This window comes from Dunckerocampus dactyliophorus, chromosome 6 (genome assembly GCF_027744805.1).
Source record: "Dunckerocampus dactyliophorus isolate RoL2022-P2 chromosome 6, RoL_Ddac_1.1, whole genome shotgun sequence".
NCBI lineage: Eukaryota > Metazoa > Chordata > Actinopteri > Syngnathiformes > Syngnathidae > Dunckerocampus > Dunckerocampus dactyliophorus.
In genome coordinates, this window is record NC_072824.1 from 27,417,825 (window position 1) to 27,443,427 (window position 25,603).

General features: G+C 40.9%; 1 protein-coding gene across 6 annotated transcripts in view; it reads left to right on the forward strand.

The window, feature by feature from the left end:
• Nucleotides 1-25,603, forward strand: part of LOC129182357 (VPS10 domain-containing receptor SorCS1-like) — a 161,899-nt gene that overhangs the window by 73,684 nt on the left and 62,612 nt on the right. For all 6 annotated transcript variants that reach the window (XR_008570630.1, XR_008570629.1, XM_054778357.1 and 3 more), the window contains exons 2-4: nucleotides 3,214-3,281; nucleotides 9,798-9,897; nucleotides 20,418-20,576. Coding sequence is in view for 4 of the 6 variants with exons in the window: in XM_054778357.1 (XP_054634332.1) it covers nucleotides 3,214-3,281; nucleotides 9,798-9,897; nucleotides 20,418-20,576 (327 nt within the window). In the remaining 2 variants the exon portion in view is untranslated. The remainder of the gene's footprint in view (nucleotides 1-3,213; nucleotides 3,282-9,797; nucleotides 9,898-20,417; nucleotides 20,577-25,603) is intronic.

Genomic DNA, 25,603 nt, shown 5'->3' on the forward strand with positions numbered 1-25,603 from the left:
CTCTTGTGTTGAAGTGCCAGCTTCCACCCAGTGTTGTTTTTCCACCCCTTATCCCTTCCCCTTCATCTTACCTCGTGTCTTACCCCTACCCTTGGGCCAAGGGGAAGGAGCCACGAAGAAATGGGACACCACTTGATACTCTTTACATCATCGCCCTTCACTGCTTGCTGGCTGTGATGCTGGCAGATGTGACAATGAAATTGTTTATAATAAATGTTTCCTACCACAAAGTATGATGCATACATTCCTACATTCTTTTATTTTTATGTAGGAACACCTTTTTTTCTTTTATAAAAGGAACACACTTTTACACTCTGTGACATTTTGTTGCCAAACACAGGCCTGTAATAAATAACATGCTTAATTACTTACATTTATATGCTTCTTTCAGTCTCCGCTCTGCCATCTTGTCAGCGGGAGTGCTGTATGCGAGGAAATTTCTCTTACCACTTGGTTTTAAGTGTGTGTGTGTGTGTGTGTGTGTGTGTGTGTGTGTTTGTACGTGTACTCCAGCGAATAACAAATAACAATGAATAATAAATTAAGAATAAATACAGGACTAAAACAACTGACACTATATAATGAATGAATGAATACAGACTATAATAGACGTAACAGAAGATTGTAAGATTGTAAATAAAAGTAAATAAATGAAGGCTATGTGGTAGACAGTACCTTATTAAGTAATAATACATACATGAATTCAGTGTAAATCGATTCAAACACTGTGGTTCTCAGTACTCTGCTTCTTGTACTGCATATAATGTGTGAAAACCATATGCTTGTACTGTTTCTTCAACTAGTACATTGTTTTAGTTCCTTTCTCAAGACGGTCCATAGTTGTACTCTGCATACTGATGTCCCCGATCTGTTGTGCCTGCATACAAATGTTTTAAATTGTATTTATCCCTGAGGTTGTATTTCCCATCTCTCGTTGACATTGGCCATTTCTTCACTTATTTCAATGAGTGCCATTGATGTTGCAGCGTTGTTCCATAGCAATATTAGCTGTCTGATCGTAACTTACTCTTCTTTATGAATTCGTATAACCCGATGTTGATTAAATCCACAGACATTTTGTAAGTAAGGAAACTGGTTCATCATGTGTGAATTGGCGTTATAAATTGATGATGCTTAAGCTACCGTACTTTCATTTTGGGCGGGAATGAATCTGATTGAAATCAAATTACTGATGTGCATTAATGATAAAAAAAAACAATTTTCATATTGATTCCATTATAGTCTGTAGATGTTTTACATTTGCATTTTTTTCACACTATCAATTATGTTCTGTTGATTTAGTTAGGAATATTGATTGGAATTTCTGTTTATAGTATTCCCAGTGTCGGGCAGTGCATTTGGTACCTGGGCCGTCAGTGGGGACTTTTATAAGAATTTTAGTAGCATTTTATATTTTTTCCGCAGACACTGATGACAATAAATTGTGCCGGGGTCTCAAATCACAGTCACCAGTGTGAAGCGCTGGAAACATTCCCATTGCACAATGCTGGGAGATACGATGTGTGGAAACTGTCTGCCAGATTGCCGCGGTACCAGTACTGTATAAGTCTCCTTATCTTTGAATACATACTGTAGTCACCAATATGCCTGACCTACATTACTGCTAGTAACCTAAACTCCCTCACTAATTTCCACCAGTGATCAGCGGTACACCAGTGCTTGCAAAGTTGGCACTCAGCCAAATGTAATGCGTAAAGTAAAGTGTTTTTTTTAAGTAAAATGCATCTACTCACCCCGCGACTCCAGTGAGGACAGGCGCTATTGTAAATGGATGGACATCTACTTACCAGAGATGTGAAGTTCTCCCCAGTCAGTCACTGTGGGCGTGAATTGGCGTGCTGAACAATTTTGTTCTGATAAACCAATCAGAAGACAGAAAGGTGATGATGTCACTGCTGGCAAAGAGAGGTAAATATGAAGTCTCACTGGCTAAAAAAAACAGCCCCATTGTTAATAGTGTGTATGCGGCATGGACCAGCACTTCTGATTCTGAAGGCCCTGGGCAGATTAGATTAACATGGCAATAGGAAGAAGCTGAAATTTGATTGGCCAAAATAAAATCTGCTCTTGTAGAAACAGTGCAGCCAAGCAATATGCTACTAAATGGAAATAATTGACAGTGGAATAAAAAATAATACAATTTAATGGAACAAATATGAGAATTGAAGTTGTAAATGTATGTCAGTGCATCTAATAGTGTTTAGGCCAGCAGAGAAGGCCTTGCTGGCCTTGACTGCACACCACTGAGCATTCCAAACCCTAAAATGACGAGGGATTGGGATCTTTTCTTTCTGGGTTGGTCCAATATTTACAAAATACTCATTAAAGCCTGTAACTACTTTGTTCGTATCGTCCTTTTTAGAATTAGCATCTATAAAATATTGAGGGTAGTTTGCTTTCTTTGAACCATTCTTTCAAATGTTAAAAAGACGCTCTATGTTGCTCCAATGTTGTTTTCGCTCTCTCTAATATTTTCCTGTACTTTAGTCTCCCACACGCCTACATTATCCTAGTTAAATTGTTTTTATACTTTTTGTGTTTACGTTCTGATTCTTTAGTGCAGTGTGTTTTTTCGGATAACGTTGAAAATTTTGCCTTGCTTTGCGTACATTTTCAGTATGTCCAGTATGCGTTATTAATAGACTGCGTGATCATATATGTGATGAGTGAAAGGGATAACTGAGCATTTAAGGTTACTAACTTACTCAATAGTGTCTCTCACCTCCTTTATCAAAATGCTGACGCTTGTAACTTTCTTTGGCTCCATTTTGGCTTATTTTGCAGCCGTGAATAAAAAAAAAAAAAAAAAAAAAACAGAGACTTGAGGTGAGAAACACTTTCCAATTAAAAAAATGACTCATGGCAAAACACAAAGGTGGCATTCGTGTTGGTCTTGCTGTAGGGTACAAGTACAAGGTCACTAGTGTCATGAATTAGCAGACCATTCAGTGGATTGTTATCAAAACGATTGGAGAATACTGTGTACAAACTAGTAGTGCCACGCTGCAAAAAAAAGTGGCATCATCTGTAGAACATCTGTTTGATACACTTTGTGTATTTTTATTACTTTTCAATTTGTATTAAATTCTATAAAATAAAAACATAGGAATTAAAATATGGGTCTTACACTGATCGGACATATTTTACTGATTGCAATGCCCTGCACTGACTGCAGTCTCCCTTGTTTTGCAGGTGATTTTAATGCTGACCAAATTATTTGACTTCAACCTCAACAGCGTCACTGAGAGCTCACTATGGAGGTAAGCTCATCAAATGACAAAACTCATGATATGTGAAGTATTTCTTGGACATATTCAAAAGGCGATGTTACCCATCCCCGTTGTGTACGTGTGTTTGGGTTCACTCACTCTCTCACTCTAAATAAAGCAGTCTCCCAAATCACAAATAATACTACAAAGGGAAAAATGGAAAGATGGGAACAGTAAGATTCCACCTGAGCACTGCCTTCTGCCTTTTATCTGGGTGACCAAAGCAATGTTGGAATTAGTAGTCAGAATTAAACAAATTAGCTGTCACAAACCATGTGCTTAGTAGTGCGAGTTTTCTAAGTTCCTGGACAAAAAAAAACAAGTCAGAAACTAGATCAGGGAAGACAATGAATGGAGAATCTCGAGTACTGACATTAGTACAGTGGAACTTTGTTTAGCCTCCACCATAACGTCAAAACTTTATGCCACAATTTTGCCTCAGTTTGCAAGCATTCTGGAGGTATTGTACAATATGGCACGCGTCTTGTCGTGTTGTTGATACACTGCGTGAGTCCAACTGTGTTCTTATTGGATTTTTGTCACAACACGTCCTTGTTGGTAACCTATTAGCTTGCTAATACATGGAAACAGAACGCGGTAGTCATCTCCGTTGCCCGTTTATGATGTCATCAGCGGGTTGACTCTGTAGTTCTTTACTACCACAAGTCTAAAAAATGTTAACACAAAACACGTTTTTATAATTTTACAATTCCAGTTTTGCTGGCAAAAAAAAAAAAAAGAATTCTAAATGCATGTAAATGACCAATAAAAGAGATAAATTAACATTTAAGTTTACTTTTACCTTCATTGAAGACATGACTGTTCCCAAAGACACAATGTGGCAGCAAGATCAACCACAATCTTCCTGTTTTCCCATTTGCTGTTTCTTAAAATCAGTACTGTTTCTCACCTTCTTTGTCAAAATGCTGTCACTTGCAATTTTCTTTGGCTCTATTTTGGGTTTGAGGTGAAAAAACACTATCGAATTCAAGAAATAACTCATGGCGATACAGGAAGATGGTGGTGGTTAATCTTGCTGCCACATCGTATCTTTGGCAACACTAACATCTTCAACGAAGGCTACAGTAACCTTAAATGTGCATTTATCCTTTTCATTCATCATTTATATGTATTCACCGTGATAAGTCTGCGATAAGACCGCGATAAGTGATTTTCCCCAAAATAGGATTCAATATTAATAAACAGAATATTTTTGTAGTTAGAGCATAGAAATCCTGTTTATGACCTTGTGGCCATCCTAACAGCTTTGTTACAGTATGTGTACAGGCAATGTGTTAAGTAACATTTTAACAAATTTTAATATGACATTGTTAAGGTAATGTCATTATTGCATTATTACGTTATTTCTTATGGAAAAGTTTGATTCGGTTAGCGTCGGTCCTTCTGGAACGCATTAATCACGCTAACCAAGGTTCTACTGTACTGATTTAATATGAAAGGTATCACTTATGAAGGTTAATTTGTTTCTGAAGGCATCCAAATGCATTTTTTTGACTCTGACTTTATGTAATTGAATTTTTTGTGTTTCAGTTTTGTGAATTGAATTAAATTATGCTGAATATGTAATTTAATGAAAATTCATAAGCAAAATGTGTGTGTTTAAAATGTCAGTTTGTTCAAATACTGCAGTTTAAAAATTCATGTATTTTCTATGCCGCTTGTCCTCACTAGGGTCGCGGGGTATGCTGAAGCCTATCCCATTTGACTTTGGGCGAGAGGCGAGGCACACCCTGGACTGGTCGCCAGCCAGTCCACATATAGACAAACAACCATTCACACTCACATTCATACCTATGGACAATTCACAGTCTCCAACTAACCTAACATGCATGTTTTTGGAATGTGGGAGGAAACTGGAGTACCCCGAGAAAACCCACGTACACACGGGAAGAACATGCAATCTCCACACAGAGATGCCCAAACGGAACCCAGATCTTCCCGATCTCCTGACTCTGTGGCCAGCATGTTAACGACTAGGTCACCATGCGGCCCGGTTTAAAATTCACTTTATAAAAAGTCACTTCACGAATATTCAGTTTCAAACATTCAGTGTCAAAACAGTATTTCTGAGCAAATAATTTTGATGTTAACACATACACTTGTCACATAATCATGCGCATTATACCTGAGACACACTTCCTGGAAGTGTCTTTGTGAATTTTGTGCTACATTTTTATAAACTGAATTTTAAAACACTGCATTATAGAAAACTGAATTTTTAAACATCATAATTTAATACTGAATTTCACAACACATGCATTTTGCATCAAATTATTTATTCAATGTCATTTTCAAATTTAGTTCACCAAATTCAAAAGCAAAAAAAAAAAAAAGTTCCATACATTCAGTGTCTAAAACAACCCTTTGCAATAAAGAAACAAATTAGTTTTCATAATCGAGGCTAAGCTAAGCATGCAGAAAATAGACTCCAAACCGCACGTCCTGCTTCTTGTCACAGCATACGTATTTCACCCTGCGCAGGCAATGTGATAGAGGAATGGAAACGATGAAAGGTCTGTGCTGGTAAACAATTTAATAATGTTTTGTTCGTGAGACTGAAGTGCAGGACAAATTTACAGGCGAGTCATAGCAAAGCAACAGATACTGTAGAAGGTGCTTTAAAAGACCAGCACCCGTCAGGAATAGTTCCTAGTTAAATGTCTGTGCCTGCTGTGATTCTAGTCGCAGCATGAGGTAACAGCTGGAAACTTTGAAAATCCGAAAACACAAGTCATAACATGCCGTTGGTAAAACATAGGATCAGACAGCCTATGTCTTTGTATTTGTACAATATTGTGCATAACAAGCTCGTCCATTCCCCCTGTAATGTATCATACCGCTGAATCGAGAGCCTAAACAAAGCATTCAATGCGTTGGTAACTCATAGTCCATGCGTTTTCATCCGACCCTTTGGGATTAATTAATAACAAAAAGCAAGGTCCCACTGTGTTATAATCTCAGCCCCCAGTCCTTCCGTATAGAAGTTTAGTTTATAATACTGGGGGCCAGCCTGGACATCCATCAGGTTGTGTCTGTGCTAATGTTTAGAATTTGGGGCTAGTTCAGACATCGCCACATGCGAAAATGATCAGCTCAGGTACTGCGAGTGACACACTGAGTTTAGTAGTAGGGACAGTGGAAGTGGGTGTCTTTTTAGATACACTGTATCTTCCTCATAGATCCATGTCACCACAGTGAGTATAAATCTGATCTGAAAATGTTTCATTAATTTACGCTTTCACAAAAGATTAAATCTCACGGTCAGAGTAGAAGTCCAACCGCACAGATATATTCAGTAAATACAGCAGCTACCAAGGTGGATTAAATCATTGTCGCTTAGAGACTATCATTTACCGTTTATTGCAGCTTTCATCATCTTGGAACCTGATGAGGTTGGACTATTTTATCGGTCGATGGTGAAAGTTGAAGGCACACTGATAATAAGTCACTAGTCTCTGAATCAAATGGTTCTTTGACAGAAGCCGCTGAGGAACAGATCAATAATATGATGTCACTGTCCCTTGGTCCAGCGTGGTGATGGTTTTGCTTCTGAGGACTGACAGTGGACTCATCTAAGAGGAAATGGAATCCTCGAGAAACCGGACAGTTATGAATCCAAAAGGGTAGTAAATTCACAAGCATTACATGTTTTCTTTTACCTCTGAAGCTCTCAAAAAACCCAAATGCTTCCAAAGAATGTCATATAAAGGATATTTACTTTTGAAGTCACTCAAGGAAAAGGATGGTGTCTTTGCGGTATTTTTGAGATTTCTATGCCTTATAAACACATTCATGGTCAATTACAGTTTCTCTTTGAATGCCATGCTTCTAAAAATATGTTGCTCTGACAATTTCTTCATACTCCAAGGGACTGAAATGAGTAAATGCATATTTCAATGCAATGTGCATTTAAATTAAGCCCACGTGAACATGATTGAACATGCATTTAAAAAGAATAGCTGGATCTCATGTCTAAACAGGATCTTCTCAAGGATTACCGTAATCTCTCCTTTATTGTGGTTAATTGGTTCCAGATGCGACTGTGATAAGCAAATTTCCGCAAAATAAGATTTATTATTTATAAATGGAATATGTTCGTAATTAGAGCATAGAAAACCTGCTTAGGACCTTCTAAATAGAGTTTTTAACATTATTAGAGCCCTCTAATCATGAAATAACACACCTAAATATTGATATTGAGTCCTAATGGGCCATATGCTATGCCTCCATTGCTAAGGAGCAGCCAATCGGAGCTGTAGCTGCAAAGTACTCGGTACCAGTTGTGGCGGCAAACCCCAAACCCGATGGTGGACACTCGAAGGTTAGGGCTGTCATCATGGGGAAGGAGTCTTGTCGAGCATGGATGGCTTGTGGGACTCCTGAAGCAGCTGACAGCTACCAGCAGGCCAATCAGCATGCGGCTTTGGCGGTGGTCGAGGCAAAAACACAGGTGTGGGAAGAGTTTGGTGAGCCCATGAAGCATGATTTTCAGTCATCCTTGAAGAGGTTCTGGCAAACCAATAGATGCTTCAGAAAGGGGAAGCAGTGCCCGGTCCACACTGTTTACAGTAGGGACGGAGGCTTGCTGACCTCAACTGAGGATATGGTCCGGCGGTGGAAGGAATATTTTGAGGCCCTTCTCAGTCCCACTGACATACGTTTCAAAGAGCAAGCAGAGTTTGAGGAGAGGGACACAGACAGGTCCATCATCGTGGCTGAGGTAGTGAAAAAAACTCCTCAGTGGCAAAGCTCCTGGAGTGGGTAAATTTCACCCTGAATTCCCCAGGGCTCTGGTGTTGTTGACGGACCGTCTTGTTTGACACGTCTCTTCAATATTGCTTGGAAGTCGGACATTACCTCTGTATTGGCAGACCGGGGTGGCAGTCCCCCTTTTGAAGAAGGGTGACCGGACTGTGTGTTCCGACTATAGCGGGGATCACACTCCTCAGCGTCCCTGTGAAAGTTTATTCCAGAGTGCTGGAGAGAAGGGTACGACCGTTAGATGATCCTCAGCTACAGGAGATGCCATGTGGTTTTCATCCTAGTCGTGGAACACTGGACCAGCTCGACATCCTTGCAAGGTTCCTGGAGGATGCATGGGAGCTCAACCAGTTTACATGTAGTGTGCATACTTGGAAAAGGCATTTGACCGTGGTCTCACGGTGTTCTGTGGGGGGTGTTCTGGGAGTACGTGGTTGGTGGAATACAACTACGTGCTATTCGGTCATTGTATGATTAGAAGCCTTGGGTGCATTGCCAGTAGCAAGTCGAGCCCGTTCCCGTGAATGTTGGCCTCTAACAAGGCTGCCCTTTGTCACTGATTCTGTTCATAATTTTTATGGACAGAATTTGTAGGTACAGCCGAGGCGTTGAGGGGGTCCAGTTTGGAGGCCTGAGAATCTTGTCTCTGCTATTTGCAGATGATGTGGTCCTGATGGCTTCATCAGGCTGTGACCGTCAGTGTTTACTGGGGCGGTTTGACTGTGAAGCTTCTGGAATGAGACTCCGCACCTTCAAATTTGAGGCCATGGTTGTCAGTTGGAAAAGGGTGGGTTGCACCCTTTGGGGCGGGAGTGAGGTCTTGCCCCAGGTGGAGCAGTTTAAGTATCTTGGGGTCTTGTTCACGAGTGAGGGAGGTTGGAGCGTGAGATCGACATGCGGATCGGCACAGCGTCTGCAGTAAGGCCGCACCATTGTGGTGAAGAAAGAGCTGAGCCGAACGGTAAAGCTCTCAATTTACTAATCGTGTTCCAACCGTCACCTATGGCCAAGAGCTTTGGGTTTTGACCGACAGAGTTTACTCTGTAGGGTGGCTGGAGTCATCCGGGAGGAGCTTAGAGTAGAGCCGCTGCTCCTTCACATTGAGAGGAGCCAGGTGAGGTGGCTCAGGCATCTAGGCTGGATACCTCCTGGACGCCTCCCTGATGAGGTGTTTCGTGCAGGGCCAGCCGTGAAGAGGCCTCGGGCCAGACCTAGGACACGCTGGAGGGATTACTTATTACAGCTGGCCTGGGAACACTTCTGTATCCTCCCAGTGAAAGTGGAAGAGGCGGCCAGGGACCGGGAAGTCTGTACTTTCTTTCCGAGACTGCTGCCCCCGCGACCCGGATAAGAGGAAGAAAATGGATGGATGGAATATGTCTATATGAAATTATACACATACATACAGAAATTGCCATATGAGCCTCCTCGGCTGCAGATGGATCAAAAGCTGTACTATATTCTATTTTAGTATTTTCATGTTTCCTAAATCAAGTAATATTTAGTCAAAGCTCACATTGAGGACACATTGTGTGTGTGATAAAAGTCTCCACTGAGGCCATGTGGCCACTGCACTTATCCTGGGTTTCATGATGATGTGTTGAACATGGTAGGGACTTAATTATATCAGTGCTCTCACCCGTGTTACATTCTATTATTGGGGGAATTTAATTGCAACAAGTAATTTATAAAGTGTTCATCAGACCTTTTCTGGTCAAATTTCAGGTCAACTGACTATGGAGCAACATACCAGAAACTGAATGACAAAGTTGGAGCAAAGACAATACTCAGTTATTTGTACGTGAGCCCAAACAACAAAAGAAAGGTAATGCTACAATTTTATTATATATTATACTGACTTACAGTTCATGCTTTGTCCAATCAACAATTTTCACAATACAGTTTCAAGCAATGCATTGTACTATATGCTGTACCCCTTCATCAACAAGCCCCTACATCACTACATGGTAGCTTTTAACACCATTTCTCCCCCCCTCTCAAATTCAAGGGAAAAAAACAAATCACCATGACTACTGATCACCACCTACAGGGTACCACTGCTAGATCCGACTCACATTTTCTGTGAGAAATTTCAATACAGTTGGTTGATTTTTTTTTTTTTAACCTCTCTATCTTGCTTTGTTCAGCGGCTGATTATGTTATTATTTTGCATGCTCATGTTGGCGTTATTATTATTAGTGTCTGCTGCTGAGCTAGCAGCTATTTGATGTGCGATTGTATGAATCCTATGTGCTGAGCCAAAGCGAAGGGTGTGAGTGTTGTGTGATTGTCAATGAAGTAGCTTTTTAATTTCCCTTAATTTCTTAATTTTATCATCATATTGAGTTTATTTATGTAGGTGTTGCATTGGTACGTACTGCTGCTGAATATTTTGCAGTGCAATCCAAAATGGGTGTGAATGGTTGTCAGTCTATATTTCAACCACATGATTGACAGGTGATCATCCCAGGGTTTATCTTGCCTATCTCCCTAATTCAGCTGGTCACCATTAAATACAGTATGTTGTTTTAGCAATAGCTCAATGACCACATGCCACATACTGGCAACACCTAGTAGAGCACAGGCATCCACTAAGGCTAAGCAATTCTTAAACAAAATTATATGGTACGGCATTGTGGTCTTCATTTATTTCTGCACATAATGCATGGGGATGCAACAGTACACGGTAAAATACGTAAATATAATACGTGTAATTATGGACCGCGGTTTTGCAATAGAGTTTGCACTCTATGCGCATGCCTGTACAGGCCCGCAACATAATGTCCCATTTCCCACACTGTAAAAATTTCAAGTGAGAGACAGTCTGCCCAAAAGTGGACTAAAGGGGAAGGCATTTGTCGACTGAGTGTATATCAGAGCGTATAGGCAACAACAGCCGTGCGGCCCACCGGTCTGTGTTGGAGACGTGCGGAGGCGACTCGGAACCAGGAGATATTGTCAGCTATGGTGCCCACTGGGCCCGCCAGCTCTTGTCCCCGATATCGAGGTGTGATGCATCGATTTTTGAACACTTTACCTCCGTAAAAGGACAAAGATGAGTGCATAAGATAAAAGCAGTGTGCTGCCATTGTTCAGCAGAGATGAGAACGGTCTGCACGCTGCAACTGTTAACTCTGCACTTCAGGTGAGAAATATTGGTAAGGTAAGAAACCCTGTTCAAATTCTTACTGTTGAACTTGCACCTTCCTAAAAAGAAACACCGTAAACCACGGGTGTCCAAAGCACGGCACAGGGGCCATTTTTGGCATGTAGCTTACTATTTATTGGCATATTCTTAAAAATAAAAGTTATTAATGAAATAAAGCGGTATAGAAAATGGATGGATGGATGTACATTATTAGTTATTGCACCAATTTGCTTTGTCACCTATAACACAGAGCTTGTATAGCTTATAATACAATGTACTGAACTACACTGGATTGCTTTTAGCATATTTAATGTACACATCAAAGTGGCCCCCACAACCTTCAATTTTTTCTGCATGCTATGTCAATATTTTAATTTTTTATTGGAGAATTACCTGCCAGTAGACACGCTTCAGTTAACAAATAATTTAGTAATAATAATAAATAATAAAGAGAGAATTTTCTCTTTTCGCACAAAACAATGTAGCAAAACCTGATTGAAACCGTACCTCAATTACTGGAGCACAAACCGTGGCGTGGATTACCCTTACCGTTGCACCCCTAATAATTTCAGGAATTACAGTGAAATAAGCCAAATGATTGACAGTTACATTTACATGCAGAACATTTACATTTGTGATCTGAAACATTTAATTGTGACAAACATGCAAAACAATAAGAAATCAGGAAGGGTGCAAACTCTTTTTCATACGACTGTTTATAAAGTTTCACTCTATGGTTTACTTGCCCATATGATGCAAAGCCCCAGCAAACATGCTTGTGAGGAAGAGAAGAATATTGAATGGACGGTCGTTGTTCTTCCACCCCTGACACGGTGCCATGTGACTACTGCTGTTCGCAAACAAAAGCCTTTCTGTTGAGGTTGTATAGTAAATTAGACTTCTGTTGCTGCTGGGCGTAGCGTGAGTGCTGTAGGACACTGACAACGAGAGAGAAAAGCAAATAGTACATAACGACAGTATGACAATGTAAGATATTCCAGGAGAAAGGGGCAATGGTAGAACAGAGGACTTCATAAGTGAGTGATAAGCAAAAAACAACATCAACAAAAACAGGTACAGTATGATCAAGGGCTCACCCATGTGATAAAATAGTCAGAAGATAAAAAGGCAGTTACATCCGTTATAATTACTGTGATCCTTTTCTGACGTGTCATTTTTGCGTTTGAGGCTGCAGATTATTTATGAGAGTGCATCATTACAACAAATGGTGGGGCTTGGTGGATGCTTGATAAAATAGCATCAGCAACAAATACCATCTCATGCAAATGCCACTGCAAAAGCCTGTATTGGTTTAAAGATAAATCATTTTCCAAGAAAGGATTTGAAGGGCAGATGGATTCAGTTGGATAATTACCTCTCAAGTCTTATTAAGAACAATATTTATGAATGATACTTATACTGTCTTGCATAAATCACTGATGCCTTGTGTGTTTATGACAAACCATATTGCATACTGCTTGTGTGTGTTCAAATAAAAAAAAAAACAGCCTTGTGTGGCGAAGATGCCAATAACAGAACGGTGGGAGGAATATGATTTACAGTTAGATGAGACTTCTCCCACTTACAAGCTTCATAGTCTGTTGTGAATTGTGCCACTGAATACAAGCGAAGGCACAACCATGTCATACCCACGAGCTGCCTTGAAACTGTGGAGTGAGAAAAGTCAGCAAAAAAAAAAAAAAATAACATTTAAGTGTGTATCTGCATTGAAGCCGGTGCCTTGGCTTTTGGTATTATAGGTTTAGGCTGTTTCTGCCTTACGGAAGCCACATGCAACATGTAGTACAGTAGGGCAGTGGTCACCAACCTTTTGGATCCCAAGATCCCAAGAACTCTGCCATGAACCTAGGCAAGATCTACTTCCTCCTTGATATTTTTATTTTGTTATTTTGTTGAAAGGTTTGTGTTATTAGTGGTTGTTGGTGGAAATACAATAGTTTGTTGTCCTTGTGCCTTTTGCTCTGTTTTTATAATTTTTGCTGTTTTTTTATTTTTATTTTGTTTCTGCAGTTTCCCTTGAGCCAATGAAAATGAGCCACGAGATGCGGATGGCTCCTGCTTTTATAACTCATCAGGGTTCTGCGTGTGGCGTCAGCTATGTGAGCAAGCCACAACTGTATATGGCTTGATGGCTTCCTGTCACAGATGAGTGATAGTGGTTGATCGGAAAGGGGAGTTTTGTGGCAGCTTGAGCTGGTCGGTGCGTTACAGCAGTCAGCCTTAACGAGCCGCGTCGCCGCAGCTCAAGGATTTTTTTGGAGGTGCATATTAGGAAGCACTGCTGGTGTGGCGTGTGCTGGCACTCCCGGGTTTAGGGGACCGGCGAGGCATCTGGGCGTGTTCAGGGTCAACATGCGAGCCTGTTGGAATATCTGTTGGTCACTCTCCGGCAAGGGAGGAAACTGATGTAATAATGCATTTATTTTTCTTTATATTTTAGGGATCGACCAGCAAACTCCCAAAGATTGACTGGTCGATCGCGATCAACGAATTGGTGAACTGAAAATGTAACTTATGAGTTGTCCTGATATTTAAGTTACTGGTATTGACTTGCACTGATAATGTAAAAGCTACCGCTTCTCTTTAGCTTTTCTTCTTGGTTCTTGGGACCGGGTAACTCTCGGAGAAGTAGACAATGACCACGCAACTAGAAAGAAAAGTTTCCAAATTTTATTATAAATGTGATAAATATATTTGGTTACAGCTCTGGACTTTAGCATCACTAAGCGAGTACGACAAAGAGCCCTGAATGAAAGTATGCAGAGCATATAAAGGGGTTAATGCGCCCCTCCGGAAAGTGAAAGTTAAGCGTGTGTGAGAAACTGGCTCAAACAGGTTGTAACTATGCTGATAGTGTGTCTGTTCACTATCTTTCAGTACTTTTCCTTGAGTTATCTGGGAGTGTTGTGAAACTCTAGTTGCGCTATATGAGTGAGGGTGTCATGAAAGCATTCCTACGGGAAGCTATTAGACTGAAATACTGTACACTAAAGTATTAGACCGAACCTAAAAGGACAATAATAATCTAACACTATACAGTACTTACTGACGTGCAGATTAAAGCAAAAGGTATTGTCCTCAAATTGCATGAAAGTAATTAAAGGAGTATATTTGCTGACAGGTGAAAGTGGGAATTGCTGGACTTATAGAATGCTTTGATTGCATATGCTGATGGAGCAACTCAGGGTACATTACAATACATACTGACTGACAATCACTTAGACGGGGGATGGCTGTGAAAAGTAAGATGATATATTCCTTGATTACTGTTTTTTTTAAGGACGCTGTGAAGTGCAAATCTGTCATACATACGTTGCTGGACAGTACAGTCTGTGCACAGCAGTAAGGACAGGCTAATACATAACGGTCCAACTTAAGGTGAATAATGGTGGTACAATCTCCAAATGGCTAAATGACAAAATAACATGTGATTAGAGGCAGTGTAAGGGACACAAATTCAGGCAGGCAGAGATGGCTAGAATATAGAAAGAGACTACAACAGGGTGACTGTTAAGAGACAATGGCCAAAAGAGGAGGAAAAACTGAATATATCTTCAAAGAATGATGCTGCAAATCACATGTGGGAATCGATCGTTTCGCTCCTCTACGTTTCTTTAAAGCTACGTCATTTCTTGTTTATTTTGATTACAACACCACGTTCTTGTGCGATTCAGCTGGTGCAGCTTGTGTGATTCCTTCTGCTTTCATCCGTGCTCTTGCACGCTGCTAACACGTGAGCCCTGGTGCGGAACATATTGGTGGATAAAAGTTACTTTCATGATGAAGATATACAGCAATCACTCGCCACTTCACGCTTCGACTTTCACAGATCCACTCGATCACATCTTGTGAAAAATATATTAATTCATAAATCTGCACACACTAAATCTGTGGTTAAATACGGCTTAGTACTAGTCTAAACATGTGCTTATTAAACAACTGGTGAATGACACATTGTTAATGTGCATAAGTGGGACTTGAGTGTGGGTAGAACAGTTGGTGAATGAGGCTTATTGTCCTCTTGAAAGCATTGTTGAAAGCTGTAGAAGAATGAATATTAGTGGCAATGCCAGGAAATAAATAAATGCATCCATCCATCCAAGTCCTGCATATTCATGTACTTGATGAAACTCTTTGAAGGGTTAATTCTTTAATTTACAAAATGATCAAGAGTCCTGGATTGAGGATACATTAGTAAAAGTTACATTTACACGTCGTTTTTTTCAGCACACCTTGCATCCATTCAATCCTACTCTCCACATTACGGCAATCGATATAGTAACGTGCAAACTGGGAAAAATAGGAACCCAATTAAAGTGAAATGCAGGAACTGACATGTTACTCTTTGTCAGGTCTGTCAGGGGCCTGGGTGAACTAAAATGTCAGGCAGTGGTTAGCCTTGACAGTAAATGCCTCACATCAAAAGAGCTGCATTTGTTTCATCTGCTGGATCAAACATCGGGTAGCACCTCATCGATGCACCATATAGACAAGCTGTAGTAATTCCGACTCTAGTTTGCGGAAGGCGTTTGCTTTCATGCGCTAGACTTGCAGGCACATCGAATGTTAAAAGTTTGATTACTGGTGTTTATACTGCATGCACACTTATTAGGCAAGTCAGTGTTTTGACCACATCGCACTTTTATGTGTGTTTTCAAACTCCAAGCTGTATAAACTTGATTGATTTTTGGATTTAAACATATGAGGTGTGCAAAATTATTTGTCAGTTTTTTTTGTTTTTTGTTCAAAATTGATCAAAAGACTTTAACTGACTCTGGAAAGTCAAACATTTTACTCGAAGGATGCATCTGCGTTGATGTTGGGGTGTGATCCCAGAATCATCAAACATTTTGTTGCAAAATAGTCAACAGGGTCACAGAAAACAAAAAAAAGATAAAATGTAAAGATAATAAACAGGCAAATGAAGTGTGACAAACGTGAGAATAATACATATAATAATTGTGACGCTACAAGGAAGCAATCATCCGCCAATGCTGCCGTCTTCCAGAAATCCAACCTCCCTGTAGTGTCCAGAAGTGCAAGAGGTTCGGTACTCCGAGAAATGGCCAAAGTAAGGACGGCTGAAAGCCCACCACCACGGAATGAGACACTGTGGACATGTCAAGACTGGGCCAAGAAATTTCTGAGGGCAGATTTTTCAAAGATTCTATAGTAAGAGTGACTCTTGGTGGACCTGATGGATGGGCCTGTGGCTGTCACTACCGCGATTAGGTGTCCAGGAGGCATCTGGACTGGATACCCGAGCCATTTCAACTGGCTCCTCTAAATGATGATGGAGCAGCAGCTCTACTCTGAACTCCTTGTGAGTTCCTCACCCTTCATTTCATCCGCTTGTGTCCATTCTCTTGATGTTTCGGTCACTACCCAAATCTCATGACCATAGATGAGGGTGGGAACGTAGATGAACTGGTCGCTGGAGAGCCTATAAGTACAACGGTCCAGCACAGCAACCACATTACTGTGTAGATGATGTGCTGATCCATCTGTAGGTCTCATGCTCCAGCCTTCTGTCATTCATGAACAAGATCCCGATATACCTGAACTACCGCACCTGGGCAAGACCCAAAGGATGCAATACATAGTCCTGCAGCTGTGAGGAGGCTCCATCTAGCCATATTTTGACAGTTTCTGAGGTGAGGGGGATCTCTTTTTTGTAATGGGGGTGTAGGAAGGTAACAAATAGGGATATGTGATTTGACTGACCCAAGTGGGGTGTCGGTATGTCTCTGTATCCCTTTAATATTAGAGTAGACTTTATCCAGTTGATCAATCCCACGTGTAGCGAATTTCACATGCTGATGTAGTTTGAGGAACACTGATTGTAAGTATTTGATTGAAATGTGTCCTGCCTCTGGGTGTTCGTTTAGCTGAGAGATAACAGCAGGTTGAGGGCCAAATTAATTTTATCATCAGGGACTATGTATACTACCGTGATCAAAACAGCTAAGGAAAACCTGCGGTGGAAGAAAATGGGTCTGCAATTAACTGTCAGGTACTCTAGGTCTGGAGAGCAGTGGCTGTCTACAATCCTGGAGCTATTAGCCCACTTCTCGCTAATATAAATGCAAAGACCCCCACCTCACTTTTTTTGAGTCCTTGTTCCAATCATGGCGGTGTAGGATGCGGCCTGATAGCTGCACCGCCCCACCGCTGGGTCGGGTATTATTATATGCATGAAGCCACGACTTCCTAATGATCAAAACACCGCAGTCCCGATGCGTCTGTTGTCCTCCGCCTGCAGCCTCAACCCGTCCACTTGAGGTGAGGAAGGTGTGAGGATGGTAGAGAAGTTTACTCATGGGTCAACCGTTCAGTATAACGGAGAGTGTGGAAAAGAGGTGAAAAAGCGAATGCAGGCAGGGTGGAGTGGGTGGAGAACCGTGTCAGGAGACCTTCGCGACAAAAGAATATCAGCAAAAGGGACAATTTACAGGACAGTAGTGAGACCAGCCCGGATATTTGGCCTGGAGATGGCAACTCTGACCAAAATACGGGAGGTGGCAGAGCTGAAGATGCTTCGATGAAGTTAAACATCTGGGAGACAACATTAGAGAAAACAGACTGAGATGGTTTGGCCATGTGAGAAGGTGGGATTGTGATTGTATTGGTAGAAGGATGCTGGATGCTGGTTGAACTGCCAGGGAAAAGAAGAAGGGGAAAATCAAAGAGGAGGTTCCTAAATGTGGTTAGAGAGGACATGCAGGTGGTAGAGCAAGATGGAAACACATTCGCAACCCCTAATGGGACAAGCCGAAAGTAGATGAAGAAGAGCTACAATCCCTCGTTTATTGAAGTTTATTTGATCCACACTCAGCCGTGATAAGTGCATTTCCACAAAGAGTGATTCCTTATGTATTTTAGTAGTGAGAGTGTAGAAAACAAGTTTATGACTTTATAAACTTTATTAGAGCCCTCTAGACATGAAATAACAACAAAAGTCACCTTTACAGTCTTATTACCCAATATAGTATATATAATAACAGAAAATAAGACATTTAAAACATAAATAAGACTCGTGCTTGTGTGTGTTGCTATGAATGTATTCTGTGGCACAATGAGGGACGGACAGAAAGTGAAGTCAGGGGTTCAGAGTTGAATTTTAACCACAACAGTAGCCTGAGTTAGGGATTATCGTGCGTGTTGTGAGATCATTCAAACCTGCAATAAAAGCCTGTTGTTTTGTTTATCAAGTCTGGTGCTTGTGTGCCTCACCAAACATTACAGTAACATTACAGACCACCAGTGTAGAATACTACATATCACCACAGCGTCTTTGAATGCATCTTCTGAATGCCTTATATTTGCATTTTAGTTCCCATAGCCAATTTTGTGCTTGAAAAACAGTGATAGAGTAATGCAGCGAAATTTGAAGCGCCAAGTGGCGAAGGATTACTGCGCTTCAGTTTTTACAAAGTTCTGCTCTCTTGTCCCCAAGTCCCTTACTTGATTACTTATTTATGGTCGCTGCTTAATTGTTTTAGTTAACTTGAGCAAATGTAATGTCAGCACCAGCTCAACATTGTAGTTGGAACTTTGGGGGATATTAAGGAAGTCATTGGTTGTTTCTTTCACAGTGTCACACTGCTCACAATAAAGAGTAACAATAATTAGTTTGCATTGCTGTTTAAATGGTTGCAGTTACAATCTGTACTTGGAGGATAAGCTATTATTTTACAGTTCCTTAAATTTAAGAAGAATGTATACTATAATATATCATACTAGGAGCAATGCACATCACATTCCCACCAGAATACACCCACCCAGTTGGCATAGTCTTCAAACATGATGTATCATTGCTGCCTCAAATAGGGAAAATTGGGAAACCAAGTGAAAACCACCCAAATGCCTGTTAAACACAGCTTTACGGAGCAGTGATTCCATCAAATCAGTGTTCCATGTGATCTGCAGTATAATGTGATTTTGATGCTACAGCACAAAGCCTCAGTGTTAGTTAATGTGTGAATAAATAAAATAAATAAATAAAATCACTCCTATCCATCCATCCATCCATCCATTTTCTACAGATGATACTTTCAGGGTCGCAGGGAACTAGAGCCTACCCCAGCTGACTTTGGGAAAAAGGCAGAGGTTAGTTAGGATTACCAACATGCTTTCTATTTGCTAAATGCTGCAATTACAAGAGAGAGAATATTTTAGAGAGTTTTTTTAATTACTTTATTCAAGGTCAAACATGTTCATACATTTCCTTAGTATTTAGTAGCATTGCCTTGGAATTGTATGACGTGGGTGAAGTGTTTTGGGATCCTTCCACAAGCTTCTCACAATAGTACTGGAATTCTAGACCATTCCAGCCCCCTGTACAGTAAATCAAACCACAAATAATTTACTATTTACTATTTAATTATTACAGTTTTCACTAGTAGGGATGGTTGTATTGGTCGTGGATCGGATATTAAAAAAAAAAATCAATCTACGGCTGTATTGGAAGAGACAGACTGTCCTCCGTGGCAGTTACAGCAACTAGATTTCTCCGTGCACCCCTGTGTGGAGAGAGAGACTCTTCAGCACAGCCTCCTTTATTCTTGATGAAAGGTATCGGCAGAAATACAACATTGCAGTGTCTATATGGGGCCATCCCTACTCACTGTGATATCTGTTGGTGCAGAGGTGAGTCTGTTCACAAGACCCTGTCACATACACACCGCCAACTTGATGGTGTACATTTCCATTTTCTTGTACTATCAATGTGGACTTATCAATTTTGACATACAGTGTTGCACTATTGATTCGATGACCGTGATCGTTTTTCTTCTCTTTGCCATTACTGGTACCCTTTTGTGGTGATATCACAAAGCAACACTAACAAGACAAGCAAAAGGCAAAACACACACACTACAGATTCAATTAAACTTTAAATTTTGTCATTTTATCTTTTTTTTTTTTCTAGTAATTCAGTTCTGCATTATGTACTGGTGTATTGGTGTCATCAGTGGCAAAAACACTGACACTACTCTCCCTCGACCCTGTTCCTCCCCAACCTCTCCCAATATCAGTTCATGTTTGTGCTTAATTGCTGAGCCTGTACACGGTGTGCATCGATCACAAATCTAAAGAAATGTGTAAAAATAAGACGTATGCCAGTGGACCTACCCGAATCCATTCCATAACTAACGCGCTTCTAATTCTCTCCAAAGATTATGCTGCTAACTGATCCTGAAGTGGAGAGCAGTCTTCTTATTAGTTCGGATGAGGGAGCCACATACCAGAAATACCGGCTGACCTTCTACATCCTCAGCCTCCTCTTCCACCCTGAGCAAGAGGACTGGATCCTGGCATACAGTCATGAGCAAAAGGTAAGTAAGCTAGGCATACACGATATGATTTTAGTGTTGGTTTTAAATTCATGCTCACACTGTAGGGTAGAGACTAGGATTGCCCATTTCATTGCCCTATCTCGATAAAACATGTGGATGACACAACCTAGCTATGTCCATCAAATTTAAGAGTGACAAGCTGCAATGCATTGTCAATGTAAAGGAGCAGTGTAGCTAGCTCGGCTCAAGTATGTCATTCCAGAGTGCAGAGCTGCTCTTCTAAGTTACTAATCCTCGCCAACGTGGACGCAGATAAACTACATTTCATCGTCGTTGTAGGAGAATGAGGACTAGAGTTAAGCTAAGACAGAGAAGCCATTCCAACCGCTAAGTAGCTAAAACAAAAGATAAGGTTCTTAGTACACATTAACAGAAGTGTAAATGGTAACCAGCTATGAACAGGAAATTAGCAAGTACCTTGATTTGCGGTGTATAAGACGCACCAGTGTTCAAGCTGCACCCACTAAATATAGAGAGAAAAACAGATTTGTACATATATAAGCCGCACCGGACTATAAGCCACACATGTTCACATCATAAAAAGACATATTGTGGTGCACACGATTCCGTGAGGACCAGGCAGCTCATTATTTGACAGGCGCCAACAATGAGCTGTGAGAAAATTCAAAAGGAGCTTATTTAAAATTGCAGGAGGTCATTACTCAATATAACAGTCTGACTCACAGTGTCATCCTAGACAGAAGGCTGAAGTCATCACACAGCAACCTAACACTCAAAAGGTAGCTAAGAAACATACAAGACAAGTACCAATAACGGGCTGCCATGGCTGCCCAGCAGGAGCTCATGAGCTCCCTCTGGTGGCAGTCATTAGCCAATGAACTGCACTGTTGGAAATAATGCATTATTTAACTGAAACATATAAAATATATATATTTTTTTATTTTAAACTCATATTGGTATTTGTTTTGTATATTCTTTAGCTACCCTTGACAAAATTTAAGAAAGAAGTAGCAGCTTATACACCGGAAATTAGGGTAACTTAATAAGCGTCTAAAGAGAGAATAATATAATTGCAACTGCATGTGAACGCACATGTCCGAAAACCTAAAATGCAAAATATGTTACCGAATACACCAGCAACTATAGGCTGTAATAGTCATCCCTCACCACATCGCACTTTGAGTTTCGTGGCTTCACTCTCATGTTTTTTAAAAAGTAGATTAATTAATAAATCACGCTGTTTCGTGGTTGAATACAGCCTATTATTAGTCAAAAATATGCATATTTAAGCAAATCTTACTTATGTTTTGGTCTAAATTCAGCATTCTCAAGCATAAAAATGGTTAAATGAGCCAAAATACAAATACGAAGCATGGAGAAGACATTCAAAGGTGTGATATGTGGTACTTTACACTGGTCACTAGGTGTCAGTAATGTTACTGTAATGTACGGTGAAACCCACACGCACCAGACTTGATGGCCGGAACAAGAGGGTTTTGAGGCAGATTTAAATGATCTCACAACAGGCACAATCCCTACTAAAAACACGGGCTACTGTTGCAGCCATAACCCAGACCAAGCTGAAACTCAACTCTGAACCCCCCACTTCTTTTTCCTCCCTCACTCAGCTCACCTAGCACGAGCTCATTCTGTATCTACATTTCATTCTATGGCAGTAAAACTGTGGAGGCAGTGTAAAAACCACGTGGAAAAGGCTTGGCTGGGGTGTTTTTAGGGTTTATTAGACCAATAATGCACACATATATAAAATTATAACGTCATACCAACCAGACACGTGTTCTTTGTGAATGAATGAATTTGATATATACGCACATATGAGCAGTGTGAGTTGTTAGTAGTATCGACTTGTCCTTGAAAGGCATACAGCGACTCAGCGGGTGAATTGGCACACAGCAGATGTCTAGCATCCAGCATATTAACTTTGAAAAACACAGCAACTTGGAACCAGATTGTCATATGTTAACTTAACGATGTATTATAAAACAGATTTCCAAGTGTTGGAGTGAGGATGGAATCAAGACTTGCATGTGCAAACATGAAATACAAACCTCAATGCTAAAGATGCGCTTCTAGCTTAGTGTTATATTATATAGGAAAGATGGAAATGAATGACTTCTTTGAGCTTATAACAACTTATAAAGTAAAAACCGGTAAGCAGCAGCCCTTGAAAAAACGGTACAATTCTCGCCTCTGTTGGTCTGGCTGGTCAAGATTTTTCGTGCTACCTTTGGACTTGTTGTTTAAGAGTCAAATTGCCAACCAATTGCTTCTCTCGCAATACCCGGTGCATGTCTCTACAATCGATGAATCCAAGGACTCACGGCTGATTATTGTCGATACAGGAGGCTGCTGTCGTGCAGCCGAATCTCTCGCTTGTCAAACCTGATGTCCGGTCGCATCGGTTCATCGTTCACAAGTCACTGGATGCATCAATTTAGGAAACTTTTCAGCAGCTATATTTAAAAACATGTCAAAAAGACGAAAATGATAGGAAAGTAAAATACGTATTTTAACAGACAAACAAATATGTCTAATCAACAAATACAGTACGTACATTTCTTCTTGCAGATTAAAATTTTAAATAGTAAATCCATGAACCGCAGTGTCTGCCAGTTCACTGACTCACTGTCACCCCAAAACTGCTTCTCTTTCAATGTCTTCACTCTTTTCTGGCAGTGCTGCTGCGTTTGTGAGGCTGTAAAACCCTCACCCACCTTCTACTCTGCTTTATGTGCCATGCCACTTCGCTGTCACTTGCTTAACTATACACTTATTCTTCCTGGTAGAATCATTAGCCAAAGTGATTTCCAACCCACCCAGCCAACCCCTGTCTTGCTTGCATCTGCTTAGCACAGCTTGGCATGAATACAATGACAGACTGGCTTTGTTCAAAGATTTACTGTACATACATGCTAGGATTTGAATCCACACAGTTGCAGTTTTGGTATGCTCATTTTATGTCCATGTTAGAAAATACTAACAAAAACAACTATTCCATTTTAAGTGCTACAGTAACGGGTATTAATATACTGCTGTATAGGCACTTTTTGATATATTTGTTGTCAAAGTGGGGTGTGCACAATTCTTAAGCAGAGTTTTAGGATGAATTTTAATGCTGTTTAGTATATGATTGTTCACATTTATTTGGGTGCCCAATTATACACAATTATAGTTCAGCTGTTCAGCATTTGAAATGCATTACAATTTTTGACTTTTCATTTTCAGTTAAATGTATTTTTTTTTATCCTATTTTACCTGAGGTAAGATAGCTGGCTAATAATTGTACTTACTAGATGTATTGTTACATGTTATTATTACCTTCCCTCATAAAATACATGGACGTCAGCGGATTCAGGAGGAGCAATGTGGTTTCTGGTAGAGGAACTGTATACCAGCTCGAGACTCTCGGCAGGTTCCTTGAGGACCCATGGGAGTTTGCCCAACCAGTCTACATGAGTTTTGTGTACATGGAGGAGACATTTGCCACGTACCTTGAGGAATCCTGTGGTGGGTATTCTGGGAGTATGGGGTATCGGACTGCCTGATTCAGGCACTTCGCTCCCTGTATAACTGGTGCCACAGCTTGGACTCGTTTCTAGTTCGTGTCGGACTCCGCCAGGGCTGCCCTTTGTCACCGATTCGGTTCATTACTTTTATGGACAGAATTTTTGGCACAACCAGGGCGTTGAGGAGATCCGGTTTGGTGGCTGTAGGAGAGGGTCTCTGCTTTTTGCGGATGATGTGGTCTTTCTGGCTTCATCTGCGCTTCAGCTCTCACTGAACTGGTTCGAAGCCAAGTGTGAAGCAGTCGGGATGAAAATCAGCACCTTCAGGTCCGAGTCCATGGTTCTTGCTTGGAAAAGTGTGGAGTGCCAGCTCCGTGTTGGGGATGAGATCCTGCCCCAAATGGAGGACTACAAGTCCCGCAGGGTCTTGTTCACGAGTGACGGAAGGGTGGATTGCAAGACCAAAGGGCGTATTGGTGCGGCGTCTGCAGTGATGTGGACTCTGCATTGGTCTGTGGTGGTGAAGCGGGAGCTGAGCTAAAAGGCAATGCTTTCAGTTTACCAGTTGATCTACGTTCCTACCCTTACCTGGTCATGAGGTTTGGGTAGTGACGCAAAGGACAAGATTGCGGGTACAAGCAGCCAAAATGAGCTTCCTCCCTTAGAAACATCCGGGAGAAATTAGGATTAAAGCTGCTGCTCCTCCACATTAGCAGGAGCCAGATGATGTGGCTTGGGCATCTGGTTGGGAAGCCTCCTAGACACCCCCTGGGGAGGTCTGACAAGTAGGAGGCCTCGGGGAAGGCCGAGTACACGTTGGAGAGACTATGTCTCTCAACTGCCCAGGGAACGCCACAGGAACTAGACGAAGTAACAGGACAGATGGATGTCCGGGCTTCTCTGCTTAGGTTGCTGCCCTCTCAACCTGACCCCGGATAAACGGAAGAAGATGGACGGATGGACATCACTGGAGAATGGTCCAGTACAGTGAACACTCAAGATTATATTGTATAGATCTCAACAACATACATACAATAATAATAACAAGTATTTACTTACCTAATAATAACACACAACATATACAACAAACCAAAAAAAAAACATGTTTTTTTTTCATTATCCTTTCAACAAACTGGCCAAACATACAATTGGTAGCTTTTAATGCTTATAGTGATGATGCATTATGCAATTCTATCTGTCAGTAGCGCCGATGGTCTCAGATGGTGCATCCAATTGTTTGGACCCAGTCGTGGACTAAGCCAAAAGTAACCTACAGAAGTTTGTTAATACCAGATGTTTATTATGCACTATACACTGTGGCTGTGTCATTACTTCTCCCTCCGGGTTTGAGGAACTGAATAGCCTCCCATTTCAAAATAGAATAGAGAGTCACATTTCAGTCACCCATAAATGAATAGTTGTTTACACATTATGCATGGGTGCTCATGCTTTCAATGGAAAAATCATCATGTTTTATAATTCATCACATTACAGCTGTAAGCGAGAAAGTAAACAGAT